The 23,816-nt window shown below is 45.0% G+C and overlaps 2 protein-coding genes across 4 annotated transcripts; one reads left to right on the forward strand and one right to left on the reverse strand.

The window, feature by feature from the left end:
- On the forward strand, positions 1-19,446 carry LOC142950706 (SH3 domain-containing protein 19-like). Of its 3 annotated transcripts, none has more exons than XM_076092269.1 (17): positions 1-469; positions 7,622-7,658; positions 10,395-10,435; positions 10,832-10,919; positions 11,379-11,514; positions 11,691-11,856; positions 11,930-13,048; positions 14,052-14,129; positions 14,856-15,060; positions 15,264-15,558; positions 15,634-15,825; positions 16,003-16,061; positions 16,272-16,522; positions 17,185-17,216; positions 17,397-17,571; positions 18,082-18,170; positions 18,508-19,446. In XM_076092269.1, the coding sequence occupies exons 1-17, from the start codon at positions 388-390 to the stop codon at positions 18,613-18,615; spliced, it is 3,153 nt and encodes a 1,050-aa protein (XP_075948384.1). In that variant the 5' UTR covers positions 1-387; the 3' UTR covers positions 18,616-19,446. The 3 variants fall into 3 exon arrangements, with proteins under 3 accessions (XP_075948384.1, XP_075948386.1, XP_075948385.1); XM_076092271.1 differs by having other exon boundaries at positions 18,681-19,446; XM_076092270.1 differs by having other exon boundaries at positions 14,052-14,123.
- A 1,103-nt stretch (positions 19,447-20,549) lies between these two features.
- Positions 20,550-23,050, reverse strand: LOC142950709 (E3 ubiquitin/ISG15 ligase TRIM25-like). The gene has a single exon (XM_076092277.1). It carries the CDS (start codon positions 23,012-23,014, stop codon positions 21,404-21,406), a length of 1,611 nt encoding a protein of 536 aa, XP_075948392.1. The 5' UTR covers positions 23,015-23,050; the 3' UTR covers positions 20,550-21,403.
- Positions 23,051-23,816: the final 766 nt, after the last annotated feature.

The following is a 23,816-nucleotide window of genomic DNA, read 5'->3' on the forward strand; positions in this document are numbered from 1 at the left end:
GCGGCTCCGTATCTAGAGCTCGCGACCTGGGAGTGTGGTGGTGGGGGGCAAACAGGGAAGCTCGGAGAGAAACTCTTCATCCCCAAAACAATAACACAACGAGAGTTATTGTTTTTAATTTTAACCCGCTTAACGTCTCTGGAGCCGGTAAACGGTGAAGCCGAAGCGTTCAACCGACCCGGGACAGTCGTTTTCCGGGACTTTAAAGTTTCGCCGTTTGTTGTGGGTGAACTTGCCCCGGAGGCTCGTGCTGGTGCATGTTAGCGTCGAATAAAACAACAGCAGCAGCAGCAGCAGCAGGAGGATAATGTCTCTGTTCTGACCCGGCTCCATTTTCCAAAAGTGGGAATAAAGAAGGAGAGACAGAAAGAAGGGAGGGAGGGAGAAATGGCCGAAGCCCGGTCAGAGGAGGAGGAGGACAACATGATGAGGGACAACAGGGAACAAGTGGTTCGACGGAGCGCCGGAGGTAAAAAACAGAGAAAATGTGACTTTATGTCGACTGTTCAAACTGTTTCCACGTGGGATCGATACAATGTATCAATATGTGTGTGTGAGTACGCTGTCACGAGCCAACACTGCAAACACAAACACACTGTGTACGTTCTGACCAGGACGCTCACAAACTCCTTGAACTCTTCTTCTTCGTGGTGCATTGCAGTATTTGTGTGGTGATGTCGGTGAGCTTAAAGGTACTTCTACCTCCTCAGTACTTCTTCAAGTTCTGTGGTATTTGTAGTATCGCTGTTAAATCTCTCATAGTGATGCAGCTGTTTGTACAAATGTGGCCTTTACAGTGCGGACTGGGCTGAAACACCAGAAACATACTGGTTTACTGTGCAGACTGGGCTGAAACACCAGTAACATACTGGTTTACTGTGCAGACTGGGCTGAAACACCAGTAACATACTGGTTTACTGTGCAGACTGGGCTGAAACACCAGAAACATACTGGTTTACTGTGCAGACTGGGCTGAAACACCAGTAACATACTGGTTTACTGTGCAGACTGGGCTGAAACACCAGTAACATACTGGTTTACTGTGCAGACTGGGCTGAAACACCAGAAACATACTGGTTTACTGTGCAGACTGGGCTGAAACACCAGTAACATACTGGTTTACTGTGCAGACTGGGCTGAAACACCAGTAACATACTGGTTTACTGTGCAGACTGGGCTGAAACACCAGAAACATACTGGTTTACTGTGCAGACTGGGCTGAAACACCAGTAACATACTGGTTTACTGTGCGGACTGGGCTGAAACACCAGTAACATACTGGTTTACTGTGCAGACTGGGCTGAAACACCAGAAACATACTGGTTTACTGTGCAGACTGGGCTGAAACACCAGTAACATACTGGTTTACTGTGCAGACTGGGCTGAAACACCAGTAACATACTGGTTTACTGTGCGGACTGGGCTGAAACACCAGTAACATACTGGTTTACTGTGCGGACTGGGCTGAAACACCAGTGACAGACTGGTTTACTGTGCAGACTGGGCTGAAACACCAGAAACATACTGGTTTACTGTGCAGACTGGGCTGAAACACCAGTAACATACTGGTTTACTGTGCGGACTGGGCTGAAACACCAGTAACATACTGGTTTACTGTGCGGACTGGGCTGAAACACCAGTAACATACTGGTTTACTGTGCGGACTGGGCTGAAACACCAGAAACATACTGGTTTACTGTGCAGACTGGGCTGAAACACCAGTAACATACTGGTTTACTGTGCGGACTGGGCTGAAACACCAGTAACATACTGGTTTACTGTGCGGACTGGGCTGAAACACCAGTAACATACTGGTTTACTGTGCGGACTGGGCTGAAACACCAGTGACAGACTGGTTTACTGTGCGGACTGGGCTGAAACACCAGTGACATACTGGTTTACTGTGCTGACTGGGCTGAAACACCAGAAACATACTGGTTTACTGTGCAGACTGGGCTGAAACACCAGTAACATACTGGTTTACTGTGCGGACTGGGCTGAAACACCAGTAACATACTGGTTTACTGTGCGGACTGGGCTGAAACACCAGTAACATACTGGTTTACTGTGCGGACTGGGCTGAAACACCAGTGACAGACTGGTTTACTGTGCGGACTGGGCTGAAACACCAGTGACATACTGGTTTACTGTGCGGACTGGGCTGAAACACCAGTAACATACTGGTTTACTGTGCGGACTGGGCTGAAACACCAGTAACATACTGGTTTACTGTGCGGACTGGGCTGAAACACCAGTAACATACTGGTTTACTGTGCAGACTGGGCTGAAACACCAGTGACATACTGGTTTACTGTGCTGACTGGGCTGAAACACCAGTAACATACTGGTTTACTGTGCGGACTGGGCTGAAACACCAGTGACATACTGGTTTACTGTGCGGACTGGGCTGAAACACCAGTGACATACTAGTTTACTGTGCGGACTGGGCTGAAACACCAGTGACATACTGGTTTACTGTGCTGACTGGGCTGAAACACCAGTGACATACTGGTTTACTGTGCAGACTGGGCTGAAACACCAGTGACATACTAGTTTACTGTGCAGACTGGGCTGAAACACCAGTGACATACTAGTTTACTGTGCAGACTGGGCTGAAACACCAGTGACATACTGGTTTACTGTGCAGACTGGGCTGAAACACCAGTGACATACTAGTTTACTGTGCAGACTGGGCTGAAACACCAGTGACACACTGGTTTACTGTGCAGACTGGGCTGAAACACCAGTGACATACTGGTTTACTGTGCAGACTGGGCTGAAACACCAGTGACATACTGGTTTACTGTGCAGACGGGGCTGAAACACCAGTGACATACTGGTTTACTGTGCAGACTGGGCTGAAACACCAGTGACATACTGGTTTACTGTGCAGACTGGGCTGAAACACCAGTGACATACTGGTTTACTGTGCAGACTGGGCTGAAACACCAGTGACATACTGGTTTACTGTGCAGACTGGGCTGAAACACCAGTGACATACTGGTTTACTGTGCAGACTGGGCTGAAACACCAGTGACATACTGGTTTACTGTGCAGACTGGGCTGAAACACCAGTGACATACTGGTTTACTGTGCAGACTGGGCTGAAACACCAGTGACATACTGGTTTACTGTGCAGACTGGGCTAAAACACCAGTAACATACTGGTTTACTGTGCTGACTGGGCTAAAACACCAGTAACATACTGGTTTACTGTGCTGACTGGGCTGAAACACCAGTAACATACTGGTTTACTGTGCTGACTGGGCTAAAACACCAGTAACATACTGGTTTATTGTGCTGACGGGGCTAAAACACCAGTAACATACTGGTTTACTGTGCTGACTGGGCTAAAACACCAGTAACATACTGGTTTACTGTGCTGACTGGGCTGAAACACCAGTAACATACTGGTTTACTGTGCTGACTGGGCTAAAACACCAGTAACATACTGGTTTACTGTGCTGACGGGGCTGAAACACCAGTAACATACTGGTTTACTGTGCTGACTGGGCTAAAACACCAGTAACATACTGGTTTACTGTGCAGACTGGGCTAAAACACCAGTAACATACTGGTTTACTGTGCTGACGGGGCTGAAACACCAGTGACAGACTTCTATTGATTTATCAGGAGAACATTGCAGGAATATAAACTTGTAGGTGATTCAACTTGCAGGCCAATCGTACCGTGAGAGTGTGGGTGTAGTCTGAAACCAAAGCCATAAATTCTTGCATCAACATGTGGAGATGTGGGTCAAAGTTCCCACATGCAGGCTTACATTCACACAGAGACCCAGTGGTAGTGGTGCAGGCCTGAGCCAAGACGTTCAGCCATTAGTGTTGAAGTGTCTGTACATCTCATTCACACACAGGTTTTAAATAACGCGTCTCATCACGGCTGCTCTTTGTGTGTGAGACCAGAGCAGTGATGTCATCCCACCTCCAGGCGAGGGCCGGGTTCATCTGTGGGAGCATTAAAGCACCGTCTGTTTGAAGTGATACCAGAACATAATACCACCGACCACTCGGTCCAGACTTTAGAACTGAGAGGATACAGTAGAACCTGAGATATTAGTGTTAGTCTTTAAATATTGTTTCACGGTGAACAGAGGTTCCTTCAGCACAGACTTTATCTGTTGACTTTGTCCTCTTGTGTTCGGTAAATAGCCGCTCTGAAAGAAGATACTTCCTCATGACGTCAGGGTTCAGCAATATGATGATGAATAATATTATGGTTCCAAATCCACAGAATTCATCTACTTATGGAACCTGTTGAGGTTTAACTCTCATCATTAGCAAGAAGCTAAAGTTACAAACAACTAAAACACCGTTTTTAGTGGTAGCTAGTATATTAGCATGATTTAAGCTAGCCTGTTTAATGTTGAGACGCTACCGCAGTGGTTCCTGCATTAGTCTTTAATATAATATGATGACAAATAAACAGTTGAATGAGAGATTTATTAGCATCTGAGATTAACAGGAAACTAAACCTCTGATGTTTATGAGACGGAGATTTGTCACCATATCTCTACACTATATTTGATTAGGCAATCGCATACAATGGTGCTAATCAATGAGCGTCATGATAATAATGATATATTATATGTACGCCACGCTTTTCAGGATACTCAAAGACCCGTTAACTAAAAACACGCCACGGACACACGGCAGCAGACGACATTAAAGCAACATCATGCAACGTTTTTAGTTGTTTAAATGTGATATTATTTTATTATTAAACACATCTAAATGACATATTGAGTCTCTGGTCTGAACTCGTAGCCGACACTTTGATTGTAGCGGCATTTAAAATACGATTTATTGAGAAATAGGATTACGGATTTCAAATATACTTTTGTGTTTTCTTACTGTTAAACTTGTGGACTTGTCGTAGGTTTAAACTGTTTGACGCTGATCCATTTATTCAGGCTTGTATTTCATTTATCTTAGTCTGGTGTTCATTAGTCTCTTCATCTTCTCTCCAGTTTCATCTCGTTTCGTTCTCGTTTGTGAAGCACTTTGAGTTGCATTTGTTTTGTTGAGAGCGGCTGAAATACAACGTGAGTGATTGATCAGGTAAAGTTAGTGGTAAGGATTGATCTCTGTTGAGCAATAATCAAATTAAAGCAAAAATATCCCAGGAAATCTGCGATATCATGATTTGTATTTGATTAATCAGGATGGATGTAGGATACTTTACCTTCACTGAGAAGAGGAAGTGATGCTTTTTTCAACTTATTTAGAGTAAACAGAAGAAGAAGAAACAGGAAGTTATGATTGAATCGACAGGTGATCAGGTGAGCTGACGGGGAAGTGGAAAACATTCAAAAACAACTAGAAAGAGATCTGCTGTTGATCGATCAGCGAATGCTCTCATGAGGAAAGAGGCTTAAACACTCCGATCTGTTGTGCGATGAAACTCATGTGAGCGTGACGAGCTGACCTCACTGCTGTGTTGTTTCTTATTTGTGCTTCTCATCTGAACACGCAGGGAATTAAATAGTAAGTCATGGAAATGATCCGGAGGCTCACCGTGAACTGGACCTCTGGAAACGATCTGTGTTTGAGAGCAGCGGTCCAGCTCCGTGGTTCTGGTTTGAAGGCGGTCTGTGATTCATTTCTGTGGCATCTGAAGTGTGTGTGTGTGTGTGTGTGTGTGTGTGTCCTCATCGGCTCCTTTAGCAGCTTAAACAACACCATCTCAAAACAAAGCTTTAGCTTTTTTATTGATGAAAGAGTGAAGATGATCACACGTTCAAAGATGGAGGTGAAAGTCTTTCACTGATGGAGTTCCTCAGCCGGTCAAAATCACCACAAAGTGACCCGCTAGCCCGAGATGTCTGTGATAACAAACTCAATATCTTTAGGTGATGCTCTTTGTGGGTAAAAAGCAATTTGATTGTCATTTTACAGACCAATCAGTAATGAAAAGAATCCTTAGTTGTAGTCGTGTTCTTCGTCTGATATTCTCTCTTGTTGCTCTGGTTTGGTCTCCTCCTGATGCAAACATCTGTCTCCGCTATGTCCTCCAGCTGCTCTCTAGTTGTGTCTGTTGTTAATACAGAGAGATTTATTAAAGCTGCTGAAGGTTCCACTTTATTTCAGTACAAGTACTTACATTTGAGTACTTTCCAGATACGGATACGGATATGAGTACTTGGTAATACATTACACTTCTAACAATAATAATATATAGTTGCTGACATTTTAACATTCATTATTGTGTCTTTCTGATGCATAGCTCTTTGCAGTAGTGATGTTAATAATGAGCTGTTTAACCGTGCCCCCCCCGTGCCAAACAAGAAACCCAACCGATGACGAGCGCTGAGGAAGAATCTGCTGGCGTGTGCATTTACATGTCTGAACGCAGCTCCAGCTGAGGCAGGAAGAAAACATCTGGAAGTGTTAAAAAAAACTCTCCTGATGACTGCAGCAGAATGCCACGGCAGCCAATCACAGCCTCGCTTCCTGGGTGCTCTCGGGCAATCGGGAAGCTTGGACGGAGCAGACGGGCGGTCCAGTTTAGAGTTTTAGAGACGGAGAGAGAGAGAGAAGTGGAGGAAAGAGAGAAGACAGAAAAGAACAAATAGTGGAGCAAGAAGAAAGACGTCTCTTTATATTCTAGAAAGGTGTAAAGTTTTAGTTTCTCTGGACGCTACAGGAAGAGAAGCCGACCTGGTTATCAGTTTGGTGTGAAGAGACGCCGAGGAAGAGGAGGTAGGAGACGATAAAAGGCAAGAAGAGAGGAGCTAGAAGCTACCTTTTCTGTCTCTTTGGAGGTTCAGGTGAGGACGCATTGATTCTCATCACTGTGGTCGTTCTGAACTACATTTCCCAGAGATCACCTGTCGATCAGTGTAAACAGGACGTGGACGTCCTTCCTTTGGGATTGTCTGTGGGTGTAGTTTCTGTAGGTGGCGCTATTTACTGTGTGCTCCACCACGACAGCCAGTTCTTCTTCTGTGTATTCTAAACAAGCTGGAAATGTATGACATCACTTCCTGTGAGGTGGAGGATTGTTTTTAATGCAGAACAATCCAATGCATCCTCTTTGTTAGATTCTCCCTACAATCAATGGATTAATTGACGGTTTGCAACTTATTTGTAGTTCTTCAGGATTTTATCGTCCTTGATGCAGAAACAATACTTGAGTTAAATAACCTTCTTTATACGAGATTCAACCCTTTGTTCTTTTCTTTCTTTCAACAAATTGCTTTCTGCATCAGTGTTTAAATAACTTTTAATTTCATAGAAAACAAGCGCACACAATGCAGAAGGTACCTGTGTGTCACAGGAGCTGCATGAAAAACCAGAATGAATGAGCAACATGTTTGTGAACCCTGTACACACACACACACACACACACACACACACACACACACACACTGGTGTCCTGTTACACTAACACACATCTGGACTCTTATCGCTCTGCAGCGCCTTCATTTAAAACACACACATTCTACTTGTTTTGTAGTATTTCCTTTATGTATAATATGTGTATTCTATATTTAGGTTTCCTGACATTTGCAGTTCCTGCTTCTTTACTTCATTGTTCTGCACCAAAGCACAAGAATTTGATCAAAGAACATCGTTTAATCACAATCTGTTCTTCTTCACAGGTCGTCCCGACAGAAGAAAGCCGGAGCATCGTCTTAGGTAAGACACTCCTCTTCCTCGTCTACAGGTCGGCCGAGAGAGAGGGAGAGAGAGGGAGAGAGGGGGAGAGAGGGAGAGAGAGAGGGAGAGAGAGAGGGAGAGAGAGGGAGAGAGGGAGAGGGAGAATTATCTCGTTGGTTCATAAAGTTCTTTGAAGTATTTTTCCTGTAGAATAAATCTGAGGTTCTGAACTCGTGTCCAGCTGTTTGACTCCAGATTGGGACTATTTTCTTAGTTGTGTCCTCTCAGAGCTGCAGGAACTACTTTCCTCCTCTTCCTCCTCTTCACTCCGACAAGTGTTTATCTCTGTTGGCCAGTTGGCATGGAAACCAGCCAGAGAAGTCAGCGAGTTCAGAGACTTTGTGTTTCCGAGGGGGCGGAGCCTCAGTTAGACTTAGTTTAACTGAGAAACTACAGTGACTAAGAAGGTTGTGAAACATTTAACAATCCCCTGAATGAATGAATGAATGAATGAATGAATGAATGAATGAACAGCAGCGTGTTCATGTTAGTCTCTACTAACAGGGAGAGGACGACGTCAGAGGAGCTCATCTGAGGCCTTAATTTGTGCTGTTTTAAATGAATATTTAATATTTAAACTCTTTAAGAGTGTAATGTGTGTAATAGTCAGTCGACAGGAGTCAGCTGAGGTGGTTCAGCATCTAATTAGGATGCCTCCTGGACGCCTCCCACTGGAGGTTTTCCAGGCACGTCCAACTGGGAAGAGACCCCGGGGAAGACCCAGAACACGCTGGAGAGATTACATCTCCCAGCTGGCCTGGGAACGCCTCGGGATCCCCCAGAATGAGCTGGAACATGTTGCCGGTGAGAGGGAGGTCTGGGTCAGCCTGCTTGGCCTGTTGCCACCGCGACCCGACCCTGGATAAGCGGAGGAACATGGATGGATGGATGGATGTGTGTAATAGTGTTTGATTTCAATTCAATCCAGAGGCTATGAGTTTAGTTTCATATTTATTGTCGTTATTATCGACCCAACGTCTTCCTCACTGTCAGCGTTTCTGTACATTTTGTAAAAAGATGTAACAATGAAACACCAAAGGACGGTTTACATGTTGCACTAGCTTGTCATTTGCAAGTGCCTTCATCAATTCAACAAAGAGTGTTTATTGAAAAAGGAAATTATATATATACTTTACATTAAAAGCCATAATCGGCTTTCTGTTATAATCTTAAGCATGCTGACATGGCAATAGATCTGCTCTCCGATAGCGCTCTGTTCCTGCCATGTGCTGATGATGTTATAAGACGCACACGTCTCTCTTAAGGTGTCCTGTCCGGCTCTTCTCATCCAGCATTCCTAGCTAACCCGACCGCACATAATGCACCGTAATTCAATGTTTGTTATCCACGTCATCGTGAACGAGGAGGTACAGAGACAGCCCAAATACGAACTACTGTATGAAGAGACGTTGGCCCTGTAAATGACAAACACTGTCTTTCTAAAAACATTAAATCGTGCATGTTTGATGGCGAGCACTCTGCCTCTTCAGCCGTTGTTGTTGCGTCGTGTTGCTACGGTGTCTCTTCTTCTTCTACAAAGTTAGGAAGATGATGTTTATTTCCTTCCTCACACATTTAAAATAAGTGTGCTTCTTGTGATTAATCCGGTCCGTCCTATGAAGAGGTCTTTGAACTCCGTTTATTATGCTGACGACTAAATCCTTCACTTTCTCTGCTGGACCGCCGGTCACACACACACACACACACACACACACACACCTAAAAATGACGTAATGGGAACAGAAGAAAAAAGGTTCCATCACGGAAAAACTACATCAGCAAAGAGGGGCGGTGTCTAAAAGTAGACGCTCACAAACTGACTTCACTAAAACACAAAGTAGCCTCAAACTGTTTGTGGTGTTTATGTCCAACTCCTTTTTGTCAGGAGACTGGGAGAAATAGTTTATTTTCCATCAGTGTTTAAAGTAAAGCAGTGGTGTGTGTGTGTGTGTGTGTGTGTGTGTGTGTGTGTGTGTGTGTGTGTGTGTGTGTGTGTGTGTGTGTGTGTGTGTGTGTGTGTGTGTGTGTGTGTGTGTGTGTGTGTGTGTGTGGTCAGAGGTGAGTCATGTGCGTCTGTTCATAGTTAGCTGCTCTGTGGCAGAAAGAGAGAGAGAGAGACGCTCAGAGACAAAGAAAACAGGCTGAAAGAGGATTCAAAAAGACATTAGACGTCTGACCTTCTGTCATCTGGGTGAGTCTGATGATTCCTATCCTGCCTAGCAACAGCTACTTCTATTTGAACAGGAAGAAGTTTGTGTGAAAACAGACAGAATTTAGAGAAATGGTCAGATTCTTTGCTGTAGAAGATTACGGGTGAAAACTATGGCGTCACACTTATTGTCACAGCCACAGACTCCATCGACAGAAAGAGTCATTCGACCTTTTAGAACACAGGAGTTTTCTCCCCGATGCCTTGCTCAAGGACATGCCAGCTGTTTGGGGGATCGAACCCGTGACCCTCTGACCTCCTTCCTGCGCTTCAGACAAAATACTTTTTAACTTGTCGTTGCTCCGAATTGTCCAGAGAAAATCCAAACTGTAGAAGCTGAGGACGAGGTGGGACGAGCGAGCTTTGTTTGTCACTGAGAGAGAGAGAGAGAAGTGATGTGACTCATGGTTTCTCTCTCTCTCTCCTCTCTCTCTCTCTCTCTCTCTCTCTCTCTCTCTCTCTCTCTCTCTCTCTCTCTCTCTCTCTCTCTCTCTCTCTCTCTGTAGCCAGGGTCCTCTCTCGTCCATCAGAGCAGCCATCAAGAGAAGTGAGTAGTCCTCCTCTACCTCTTCATCAAGTTCTCCTTCTGCTTCTTCCCCTCCTTCTTCTTCTCCTCCTGCTTCTTCTCCTCCTCCTTCTTCTTCTCCTCCTCCTGCTTCTTCTCCTCCTGCTTCTTCTCCTCCTGCTTCTTCTCCTTCTTTCTTCTCCTTCTTTCTTCTCTTTTCTCCTTCCGTCAAGTGAACATAAGATGGAGCAAAAACAATCCAGACGCCTTGAGCTTACCGTTTGTGCTTATCTATGTTTTTAAATAAAGCTCTGTGGGTTTGAATAGACGCATTGATTACTTTATTATTTTCCTCATGCTGTGTTTATTCTGTGACACTTACAGACGCTTTGTGATCCTTTAATCCAGTTTTTAACTGTTTCCTGTCTGTCTCCTCAGCCTCCACCAGGTCGACCTCTGTCTCTGAGCCGTCCAGAGACAGGGACCGGGACAGAGAGAGAGACAGAGACAGAGACAGAGACAGGAGGTGAGACACAGAGCGCTGGTTCTTCAAACTTAATTAATTAAGTCAGAAAACTCCCCTCAACAGCTTTTAGTTTTCTCTTGATGCTCTTTAGTTAATCTGTCGAGTCAGGAAAACAATGAGAGATATTTGTGGTCAACAAGCGAGCGTGATCTCTTGTTTACAGTAAATAAACTTCACGTATAGTTTCACCTCCTCTTCCTCCTCCTCTTCCTCACATTCTCTCTGATTTGAGTCATTAGGACACTTGTTGTCGACACTATATGTATATTTACACAACTAAACAGTCACTTTGCAGATGATTTAATAATAATAATAATTTAATAACACGGGCTGTTCTACCTGAATAAACAGACTTCCTTGATGGAGACGTGTCACATGTATGTCATCATTCCCTCTGCTGACGCGTGTCGATACCGTGTGTTTGCTCTGTTGTTGACTTCCTGTGTTACCTGTCGCTAGGCGACCGGAGATCACCATCCTGTCCGCTGAGCCGCTGTCATCCACTTCCTGGTTCCCCGGAGCTTCAGGAGGATTCCCACCTCCCCCTCCCCCCGCGGCGCAGATCTGGGGATCCACAATCCCTCCGTCTGTGCAGGTACCTCGTGGACGTGGATCCGGTTGTTGTGTGTGTGTGGTTGGTGTTACGGTTGTTTGTTAGTTGCAGGATAAAAACATTCAATCAGACGTGAATGAGATTTGGTTAAAACGTTTTACCTGCAGGGGGAGAATCTGTTAGTTTCATTCGTCATCATATTGTCTTCTCCTCCTCAGCCTCCTCCGTCCTACGAGGAGGTGATCAGAGAGAAGACTCAGGAGCAGGTTCTCCTTCCTCCTCCGTCCTCCTGCTCCTCCTCTTCCTCACCACGTCCGGCGTCTTCAACAACGATCGCCACCCAGACTTACCCGGGATCAGCCCCCAACCCCGAGGACTCTCCGGGTGAGAGGGAAGCTCCTCTTTTTCTTTATTTATTCATTTATTTATTGTAAATATTTGTGTGATTTGTGTGCAGTGAGAAGACCGGTGAGACCGCCGCGCCCTCCCAGACCGTCTCACGTTGATGACATCACCGTCGCAGCCAGCCAATCGTCTCCCGACCTCCTCGCCGAACTCTGCCCACCTCTGACCTCGACCTCCGGCGCTCAGACCGACCGATGGGATCCGTCTTTCGCCGCTGTTGACGTGGCAACCCCTCCGGCCACTTCCTCCCTCGTCCCGTCGGAGCGTCCCAGGCCACGCCCCCGCACCAGGCTCGACGCTCGGCCGATCGACGGCGACATCAGGGTTCAGACGCTGGTGAAGCTGCGCGAGGACGGCGCGGCGACGCTGCTGGCCGCCCGCACGGGAGCTACCGCCAACCAGGAAGTGAGTCGGGGGAAGTACCTCCAGGAGCTGCTCGAGGCCTTCGGCGACGACGACTGGGGATTCCCCGATCGCCGCAGCAACAGCAGTGAGGACAGCCAATCGGAGAGCGAGGACGAGGAGGACATGGCGACTCTGAAGGCGAGGATACAAGCCTTCGAGCAGCAGCAGCAGGTGGCTGACGGGAGCAGCGGAGACGGTGACAACGCCGACTTTGTCGTCGCAAAGAGACCTGAACCTCGGCCACGCCCTCGTCTTCAGGGGCAGCCGGCCAAATCCGTCCCGCCCACCATCGCCCCGAAACCTAAGAACTTTTCACAAGCACCCAAACCGTCCAGCAAGGTATTCTGGGAGGACAGAGGTTTGACAGACTCGAGTCGCGCTGTGGCACAAACTGCGACCGAACCGACGGTTCCGCCGAAATCTGCTCCAGCTTTGGGGCCCCAACCCTGCAGAACCACTGAGAAACCCTCAGTGGCACCAAAACCCCAGTCTGCCACGGACCCCCTCCAGTCTGGTACCTCCGCCCCCGTCCCGGCCCCCAGACCAGCTCTACCCAAGCTCTCCTCCTCTGTCAGTGAGCCGGCCAACCCCAAACCTCCGCCCAGACCTCCAGTGGCCCCCAGGGCCAGCCTAGGAGCTCCACTCCGGGATAAGAGCACCACAGCCGGGCACGACACCCCGACTCTGACCCCGAGACCCTCTGTGGAGGTCAGCGGTCCGGATCAGGCCGGAGGCGACGAGACGCTGGACAACGCAAACCAGACCGGTGAGTGCGTTTCTGTCTGAGCTCTTCACTGACCTCTGCAGGCAGCTGGCAGGAACTACAACAACAATGATCCTCCAACAGCAGCTGAAGACACAAAGGTTTTCAGTCTCTCACGACCCACAGATGTGTTCCCGTGTTGTGTTTCTGCTGCTGTCGTAAACAGAGTGACTCATAATAAATGACAGACGTGTTTTTACTGAGAACAGGACCTTAAACTTTAAATATAGAGAGAAACCATCATAACTAGAGATGAATCGATGAGCAGAAAAACAGATTCCTTCTCTCTTAAATATGTATATTTGTTGTTTTATTGATCTTCTGGGATAATAAACTAACAGAAAAACAAGCTGTTTGAATAAGTCACACTGAGCTTTGGGAAGTTATTACATCTTTTTACAATCAGCACAGAAAGGATTGTTTCAGTCAAAGAACTGTGGAATAATAATGAAGAACATACATTCTGAGACACAACACTGGTGTTAATCTGCTCTCAGTGCAGCTGAGTTTGGACTGAACTTTAAAACCTCAGCTGGTGAACTCCTCCACTTCTTCTGTTTCACACATATTTACCCGAGGTTTGGTGGAAGCGTGCTGCTGCTCACTCTCTGCTCATCCAGCAGATAACAGAGAGAAGCTGCTGATAAGAGTTCAGAGTCATTCACTGAACCTCAGACCTGATTACAGGCTGCAGTCGATACACGGACTGAAACTAAACCTGCAGCACAGAGAGTTAGCTTAGCGCTAGCGGAGGTTGAGTTACATGGTGATGTGTTCAAGCTCCGTTCAGTAAAAATGAATTGTGAGCGAAGAGACGCTGAAGTCTTTATACGACTATTAAACATGTGCAGTGGTTAGCTTCCTGTAAACAGCTGTCAGAGCCAAGTCTAACTAAACCAGTGTGTAATGTGGCACCAGAACAACTAAAACATCATCAGTAATACTTCTGTAAAATCATAATTCTAGTTTTTATATTTTAGTTTTTTCATGATTTCTTTTGTTTCAGTGAAAGCAGGAAGTGTTCGTCCAGGAGTCCCGACCAAACCAGCAGCGCTGACGTCACCACGCAGAGCCAGCAGTAAGTGTAAGTGTGTGTGTGTGTGTGTGTGTGTGTGTGTGTGTGTGTGTGTGTGTGTGTGAGAGCTGGATGTAGCTTTGGTACAATGGATCGTTTGAGAGCTTAGAGACACAAAACTTGCTCATTATGTTGCAGGAATATGTAAACGTGGAGAGATGGTGTGTGTGTGTGTAACAGAAAGAGGGGGGGGGGGGGGGGTTCTTGTATTCAATCCACAGCTTGTGAAAGAAAATGCAGCGATTGTGTGAGAGGAAAAAGCCTCCTCTGTTGTCAGTGCTGTGTGATTTCTACGTGTGTGTGTTCTTCAGCCAAGCCTTGTGATTGGTCAGCTTGACAGAGAATTCCCATTCTGCAACTCTCCAGGCTTCTTATTGGCTGCTCCATAAACCAGGAAGTTTACAGTCGGCACTCTCAGTTGTGTCTCAGCTGTTTTACCGTTGTCTCAAGAAAAGGAAGTGTGTGTGCAAGATGTTTGTTACCTTGAGTTTTAAAAAAGCTCAGAAGTGTGTGACATGATATCCAAGGTTTGACCTGTTTGTAACATAAACACAGAGGTGTTTCTGACTTTATACATATGATGTCATTTAACCTGTGAAGGACATCATGAATGTTTAGAATGAGATAACACGGTTTGTTGTTTTGTCTTCTTTTAGACAATAACTATATTAAAATGTTCCTGCTTGTTGTTGCACTTCATCGTCTGACATGAATAACGTGTGACGATGTCACCAGCTCCTAATCTGGCCCCCAAACCCACCGGAGCCGCACCGACGCCTCCGGATCCCAACCCGGTAGTCCCGTCCAGACCTACAGCCGCCGCCACGGCACCCAGACCCTCGGCTCCGGCCCCGGCCCTCAGGAAAGGCCCCGTGATCCAGACCAGACCAGAGACCACCGCTGCAAACCAGAACTCCTCAGACCCCCCTCTGCCTCCACGGTAACTGAGAGATCCGTCCTGTTTATTCAATAGAAACTAAGGGAAGTGAAGTCAAAGTGTTTTTGACTCAAAAAGTCAAAGTCAAACTTTTTTCCATCACCATCTTTTCCAACACAAACAGGAAGCTGTAGCTCTGTTTTATTTTGAAAAGCAGCTTCTCTTCCTGTTTGGTGCCAGAAATCATTATCCCTCTTTCTCTCCAGGCCTTCCAGCGCGAAGCTCCTCCCCCTTCGTCCTCCTCCAATCAAATCCAGCCCTGGGCGACCGCCGCCTCCAGCCGTCAGCTCCACGTCCTCGGCCAACCAGACGACTCCTCCTCCGTCCAGAACAAGCCCCGCCCCCTCCGTTTCCTCAGCTGGCCAGTCGTCGCCTTCTCAAACCACTACGCCCCCTTCTCCTGTACCAGCCAATCAGATGCAGCCTCCACGGGCGTCAAAGAGAGGACCGCCTCTGCCCCCCCGCCCAAAACCTGGACACCCCCTCTATAACAGCTATGTGGTATGAACACACACACACACACACACACACAAATGCTGTCATAGACTTCTCTTCATTTTCTTAACTTTGTCTCAGAAACAGGAAGTCCTGATCGTCCTGGACGACCCGAGTCCCTCAGAGCACCAATCAGGTGAAGGGAGGAGTCAAACCGCCGTCATCGACCCATCACAGTGTCTCCTGGACCTGGACGCCCAACCAGAGCCTGCTCCAGATCAGGACGGCCAATCAAAAGCTTCCTTGGCGGGCCTCAGCCTATCGGACTCACAGGTAACTAAACAGACTTCAGACAACGTGGAGCTGCCGAACCTGAGAGGCGTTCGAGTTCCGCTTTAGCTTAGATGATCGCACGTTGTATGAATGAGATGTATCTGCACTAATATAATACAAACAGGAGTGAACCTTCTTACTTCACAGGATGTAAGTTCTCTGTGTCTTTGTTTTCAGTCCATTCTTCCTGTTCAGCCCTCTGAGCCCAAAGAGCAGCCCGACCCTCCTGCCGTCAGGTCAGACGCTCTAACGCCACACTCATGAATACAGACAGCTGTTTATAGGAGTGTGTATGTGTTTAACCGTGTGTGTGTGTGTGTGTGTGTGTGTGTGTGTGTGTGTGTGTGTGTGTGTGTGTGTGTGTGTGTGTGTGTGTGTGTGTGTGTGTGTGTGTGTGTGTGTGTGTGTGTGTGTGTGTGTGTGTGTGTGTGTGTGTGTGTGTGCAGCGGTCCTCGCTGCATCGCTTTGTTCGACTACGAGGGCGAGGAGGACGACGAGCTCACCTTCTCTCAGGGTGACGTCATCGCCCTCCTGGAGCTCATCGGGCAAGAGTGGGGGCGGGGCCAGATCCACGGGCGGGTCGGGGTGTTCCCCCTGAACTTCGCCGAGGTGGTGGAGCCGCCGGCAGCGGTGTCGTCATCGTCATCGCCAGACGGAAAACCAACGTCAACGGAGAACTCGGTTACAGAAAGTACCGGTGAGCAGAAAGATGTTTTTACCTCGAATGACGTTGAGGTTGTTTGATGTTTAAAACACAATAAACTGTTGTGAAAATATACATGTAACTATAATTAATAATAATAATATATCGCCTTACATACAAGAAATGTGTGCTTTACAATAAGGAAAAATAGACTTAAAATAAAATTTATAATTAATATAAAATAAGACTAACACTTAAAAATAAGATAAAAATTAAGATGAAATAGAATACATAGAATGCATGTCATAAAATGGAAATAATCACACTGAACAATAATAATAATATATAATCTATATAATAATAATGATAAAATAAACACTGCAGCCGTTTCAAAATGTCTCCGTTCTCTTCTGTTATTGTCTTCATCATTTTAACACAGAAACTCAAAGTGTTGCATCGCGTGCACTCAAACTCTGCACAAGTACGAACTGATCGACTATTATTGTTTTTATTATATTATATTATATTACATTATATTATATTGCAGCTGGTACTGGTACGTTTCTCAAAAAAACATCATTAAATATTTAATTAAAGAAAAGTAGTTCACTAAATACAGTTGACATTAAACTTTCATTCTCGTTTTGAAAGCGAATTCAGTGCAGTTGAAATTTTGAATTTCATTGTAATGTTTTTGGTTGTTTTTTTGTCAACAGCACCAAAGACCTCACAGGACCCCGACTCAGAGGTGTGTGTGTGTGTGTGTGTGTGTGTGTGTGTGGTTGTATTGTTGGTGTTAGAAAGCTCCTTCATTTTCTAAAGCTGTTTTCAATGAAGATAAACAAGAGATTTTATTTATAGTCACATTCTTTCTCTATAAATTACACCGATGAGTCTGTAATGAATATTCATACTCATGCTTCTGCAGGAGGAGGAGTGGGCTGAGGCTCTGTTCGACTTCCCCGGTCAGACTGCAGACGACCTGTCCTTCCACAAGGGGGCGATCATCAGGGTGACGGAGCGCATCGACGCCCAGTGGAGGAGAGGAAGAGTGGAGGGGAGGGAGGGCATCTACCCCGCTGCCTTCACTCAGGCCTGTCAGGGTAACACACACACACCTGTCAGGGTAACACACACACACACACACACACACCTGTCAGGGTAACACACACACACCTGTCAGGGTAACACACACACACCTGTCAGGGTAACACACACACACACACACACACACCTGTCAGGGTAACACACACACACACAAACATGTCAGGGTAACACACACACACACACACACACACAAACATGTCAGGGTAACACACACACACACACACACGCGCGCGCGCATACACACTAACATCTCAGTTTAACACACACACGCCTGTCAGGGTAACACACACACACAGTATTTTATACTGAAGTAAAAGTATTTATACCATGCAGTGAAAATGTTATTTCAGTAAAAGTAAATAACTTTAAAGGATACATTTTTATTTTTTATTTTTTTTAACAAACTTATTTAATTATCTGTTAAGTATGCAGTGATTTGTGTGTGTGTGTGTTTGTGTTTGTGTTTGCTGAGGTCTCTGAACACAACTTCCTCTTCCTGTTTCCAGCTCAGCCAATCACAGACCAGCAGTCGGCAGTTAAAGGAGTGGCCAAGTTTGACTTCACGGCAGAGAGCGAAGATGAGCTCACTTTAAAGGTGTGTGTGTGTGTGTGTGTGTGTGTGTGTGTGTGTGTGTGTGTGTGTGTGTGTGTGTGTGTGTGTGTGTGTGTGTGTGTGTGTGTGTGTGAGAGAGATGAGGACATTTGTTTGTTTAATATTTGTTATTTAGACCATAGTTAATGTAAGTGAAGTCAAAACAAAGCAGCAGTTGAAATTTCTTACTAACATTAAAACATCTCATTGTTTTTGTCTTCTCTTCCTCTCTTCTTCTCCTTCTTTTTCTCTCCTTTTTCTCTCTTCTTCTCTTCTTCTTTTTCTCTCTTCTTCTCTTCTTCTTTTTCTCTCTTCCTCTCTTCTTCTCTTCCTCCTGCAGGTCGGTGATGTCATGACGCAGGTGGAGTTTGTGGATGAGCAGTGGATTCTGGGAGTTGTGGGCGGGAAGCGTGGGATTGTTCCTAAAAACTACATTTCACTTCTCTGATGAGGAAATCATGAAAACGTCTAATGAGGAGAAAACAACTTCTTCTTCTTCTTCTTCTATTGTAGTTTTTGCAGCTCCTCTGAGTGATGCGTTCACTGAAGTCCAGAGTTTCAACTCAACATCTTTTTAATGAAACAAAAAACGCTTCTTTTATCACTGAACTATAAAGTGGAGCTCTGAGTTGTGATTGGATCGTCGCTCTGATCGACGGAGTTCAACAGATTTCAACGACTCTTTCAGCGCCTGGACTAAAGTTGACTGTTTGTCTTTCACCGACTCTTCCTCGGCTCATTAGTGCTGAAGAAGCAGTGATCAGTGGACCTACACCGGTTCTAAAGGTTCTAAAGGATCAGTAAGATGGTGGTCTCTGCTCTGAGGAGCTTCTGTTGGTTCACCTTTCTGTTACACTTCCTCTCACATCTATGATGCTTTAAAAACATACTTTTAGTGCGTTAATATCTGCTTACAGCTGTTTAATTATAGTTATAGGAGCTCATTAACTTCCATAATCAACTAGACAAGAAATAAAAACCCTCCTTTCACTTGATGCTCTGGTGTGTAGCATTGATGAACATGTACATGGATATGAATGCATGGAATACAGAAGAACAGTGCTGTGAGCAGATTATAACGCATCGTAATAACGTTTATAACGTATCACAGACGTCATATAGAACGTTCTACCGACGGCTTTTTAACATGTTTTATGTGTCGGATACTTTTTAAACTTCAAACTGGAAAACCTTCAAAGGTTCAGAGACGACTAACTCTCTTTAATCATGAGCGTGGTGTAACGTGGACGATCAGGAGACCGTGTGGAGGAGTGAGGAGGAGGAGGAGGAGGAGTGAGGAGGAGGGTGGAGGATGTGTTGTGTCTTTAAGACGTTTGGTTGAGATGAACCGTGAGAATCTTTAGTCTCATGACGCTGCAGGATTCCGGAGCTATTTATAGAAGTTCCTTATTGTTGCACAAGAAATGTTTTACGATCACTAAACTCTGACCTTTGACCCGGAACATTTTACATAACCAACACTAAAGCTGCATTTCATCTGTCGTCTACAAACTGATTATTATTCAGAGTTTCACGATGTTGTTATGAAATGTTTGTAAAGTAAACGATAAGATTTAAACGTGACACTAAAGCAGCAAAACGCTCAATAAAAACAAACAAAACGTGAATCATGAACTTATTTTGACGATGTGTATTAAGATATTAAAAACAAGCTTTACAATATCCTACTTTAAAGGCATCGTCATAAAACATAAATGTGTATAAATACATAACTCACAGGCTGTTTTAATGACGGTTTGTGGACGTTGTGACATTAAGGAGCTGAAGTAAATCATGTTGATCATGAATAAAGTTCTGTAGCTTCTTCTGTCCTAAACGTATAAAAACACTTCATCTACAAACTTCTCCAGACTGAAACTCACATCAGTGTTTGTATTAAAGATGAACCTGGAGGATGAATTCATGAGTTTTACTCACGAGTGCAGAGAGCAACCTCTCATTCCTGCCACTCAGCGCTTTCACAAAGAGCTCATTTTACATCCTTCTTCTTCTTCTTCTTCTTCGTTACTCTTCCAGACTGAGGAGGCAGATTTAAGCTGCTGCTTTTATTTGGGAGATAAAGAAACAATAAAACAGCCGGTTATTGAACTATAGATGTGATAATAGATGCTGTTTGGTTTATGACTTTTCTTTGTGCACTTCTTTTAAAATCATAATTTGAGTGATGTTTATATTTAGTTAATGAGCAAAAGAAAAGATTTAAATTTACTGCAGCAGCTTTTCCTGTTGGTTTATTTTACATGAATATATATATATATATATATATATATATATATATATATATATTCATTCATGTAAGTTAATATCACGTGACATCAAAGTCCTTCAAATGTAATTAGAAGTCAACACGGTAACTCTCTCTGCTGTCGTATAAAAACAGATTTTATTATTTGACGGTCCTGAAAGAAGAATGTTGAGATGTTGGCACAATATATATATTAGTACATTTAAATTATTAGATGTATTTTCTGCTTCTTTCCATCAATGAGTGAAACTGCTCAGTTTCTATGTAAATACACGACATCTGTCAGACTGTCACACCAGTTCAGTGAGAAACGAGAGACACTATGAATGCTTTGTGACATATTCTATGTATAACCAAACATTCCAACTTCTTAACAAATAAAATTTTCACACATTTCAATAACGGTTAAATTTGTCTTTTTGTTCTTTCTTTCCTCACCTGATGTTTAACTTTAGCGCTCAGGTCTGATAACTGGTGATCGGACGTTTAAAGGAAGATTAACGGTTAAATTTACACCCGAGAGAACGAAACACTTAAAATCATTTTTCATAGTCGTTGATTTATATCGTTGAATGCTTGAATATTGTATTTGTCGTCATGTTTATGTCCGTTAAACTCAGTAAAGTTTGTTTGGGTTTGTGCTTTAACTACTCAGCATCTCTAATGCTTAATTCATGTAAATATGGCTGGAAGATTAGAAGAATGAGACTTTTAACACTCAGTCTATGGATTTAGAACATTTTACATATTCGTCATCGCTCGCTAACGTTGCATCAAAAGAAAACATCCTTTAGTTGATTAAATGTTCTTGTTACTTCTTCTAAACTCCATAAATCACATCAGTAGAAGCTTTGCAATTATTCAGAGGACTCGACAGTAACGTGAAGTTATACACAGGAAATCAACACATTTAACAAGTTAAACAAATTATTGATTCATGATTTCACCCTAACTCACAGAAGGTCTTTGTCTACTTGAGTTGACAGAACTCGGCAGTGTCTCCATTAGAACCGAGCCAGAGTCCGGCATAGAGCGGCTCAGTGAATGTGGTCTGGACTCTGTGGAGGAGAGTCGAGGTTTCAGAGACGCTGTAGAAGGACAGAAAACCTGCACTGTGATCCAGGAACACTCCTACTCTGGAGGACTGAGGAGCTGAGATGCTGACTGAGCGATCATCATGCTTGAAGGTAAAACCATCACAACAAAGTAATGCCCAAGACTTGTTGTTCCGTCCAAATATACTTGCAATATTGAGCTTCCTGTTGATGCTCTTGTAAGCGACCGCTACTACAGCATGTCTGCTCATCTCCACCTCCCAGTAACGACGTCCAGTCAGCCCCTCTCTACTCAAGACCTGAGGTCTGTTGATGAATCTGTGTGGATGGTTAGAATATGGCATATTTTTGTCATTGTATGTTATTTTTCTGTTCTCTGATAAAACGAGAGATGTGCTCGCTGTGTTTGGATCCAGTGTGATTTCCTGGAAATATTGTAACATCTCATCTCTGTCACTGATCTCTGGTTTAGGCCAATTCACAGTAAGAATGGTCTGCATTTGATCTCTGGCTGCTGTAACAGCGGCCATTACTTCTTTAAAGAACCACAGGCGATTTGTTTTTGGTCTTGGTGAGTCTGTAGGCTCGGTAAGTTGTGACAGCGAGGCGTAACTTTTAATAAACTGTGCGTTGTCGTCTGTGCGTGAGAGCTTCTCCAGCTCGCCGTCTTTCCTCTTCAGCTCAGCGACGTCCTGCTCCAGCTCCTCCTGAAGTTCTTTGACTCGACTCACGTCGGACTTCTGCTGAGATCTGATCTCCTTCTTCACATCAGAGCTTCTTCTTTTCATGAAACTGATAATTTCGGTAAAGATCCTCTCGCTGTCCACCACAGCTTCATCAGCAGAGCGGTTGACGTCCTCGGCCTCTTGCTGAAGCTCCTTCACATCCCTCTGGCGCCGCTGGATTCTCTGCTGGATCCTCTGCCGACTCCTATCGAGCTCCTCCTGCTTCTCAGTGCGTTCTGTTGCGGCCGAGACCATGTCGTGGCCTTTGTGTTCATCCACAGAGCAGAGATAACAGATACACCGCTGATCGGTGCGGCAGAACATCTTCATCGCCTCATCGTGACGAGGGCAGACGTTCTCCTGGAGGTTGACGGAGGCCTCGACAAGTGTGTGTTTTTTAAAAGTAGGAGAGTCGTAGTGAGGCTGGAGGTGTTGCTCGCAGTAAGAGGCCAGACAAACCAGACAGGACTTGAAGGCTTTCAGTTTCCTCCCACTGCAGACATCACAGGCCACATCTTCAGGTCCAGCGTAGCAGTGAGCGGCTCGGAGTCCGGTCTCCTTCACCTCCTCCACCAACTCGGCCAACAAGGAGTTCTTCACCAGCGCCGGCCTCGGGCTGAAGGTCTGTCGGCACTGAGGGCAGCTGTGGAGTTTCTTCTGGTCTTCCTTGTTCCACGAGGTTTTAATGCAGCTCATGCAGTAGTTGTGTCCACAGGGAAGAGTCACCGGATCCTTCAGTAGGTCCAGACAGATGGAACAGCAGAATTTCACCTCGTCTGTTTGATTTCCTCTCTGCGCCATTTCACCTTCTTCGACAGAACAAGGAGTGTCGTTTCATGCTGCTCACAGCCAAATAACAGCAGCTCACAGGAAGCCAAACCCCTTTTATTTTCTTTCTTGCATAACTGTCAGCTGATCCGCATGTTGGTCACACCCATCTTCAAACTGGCAGATCTGGAAAAGCGGAGGGAAACCAGGAAATAAACAGACAGAGTTGGACTCTTGTGTTTTAAGATAAGGGAGGGGCCATCAGTGATGCATTCAAGGACATGGAGCAGTTCAGTTCTTGTTTAAAGCTGGTTTGACCTTTTAGTAGCATGTTCAGCTGCCTTTCACAGATTACAGAGCTGGTTTTTCGGTTGACGCATTGACCTGAGATGAGCCTGTGAATATGTCCGATCCTCTTTGTTTGGTACTTTTTGTTTCCAACAAATGATAATGGCTTTCAAGGAAACTGAGCTGTTTCTTACGTTAGCGGTGCGTTCAGCCGTCCTGTTTGTTTTCAGTCTTTTCCCATTTGTCGCCAGCAGTGTAAGCAGAAGTCATATAACTGAAAGCACATATACCACAGTGGAAAGATACGATTACAAGTAAACAAAATACTGCATACAAATCATGACTAGACTCAAGTATCTAAAGTGAACATGCTCACAGGGACATAAAGTTGAGCTTCATTGTTAGATGGTTAGAAGTTTAAGGGTTTTTCTTGCAAAATTCAGGGAAATTTAAGACAAAGAGGAAAGAGGAAGCAGCGGAGAAAGTAGGGAAGTAATTGAACAAAAGTGATATTTTCTTTCCTTAATGAGCTCTTATGTTGAATATA

Source organism: Anarhichas minor, unplaced genomic scaffold, assembly GCF_050575085.1.
Source record: "Anarhichas minor isolate MPS153535 unplaced genomic scaffold, ASM5057508v1 ptg000016l, whole genome shotgun sequence".
Taxonomy (NCBI): Eukaryota; Metazoa; Chordata; class Actinopteri; order Perciformes; family Anarhichadidae; genus Anarhichas; species Anarhichas minor.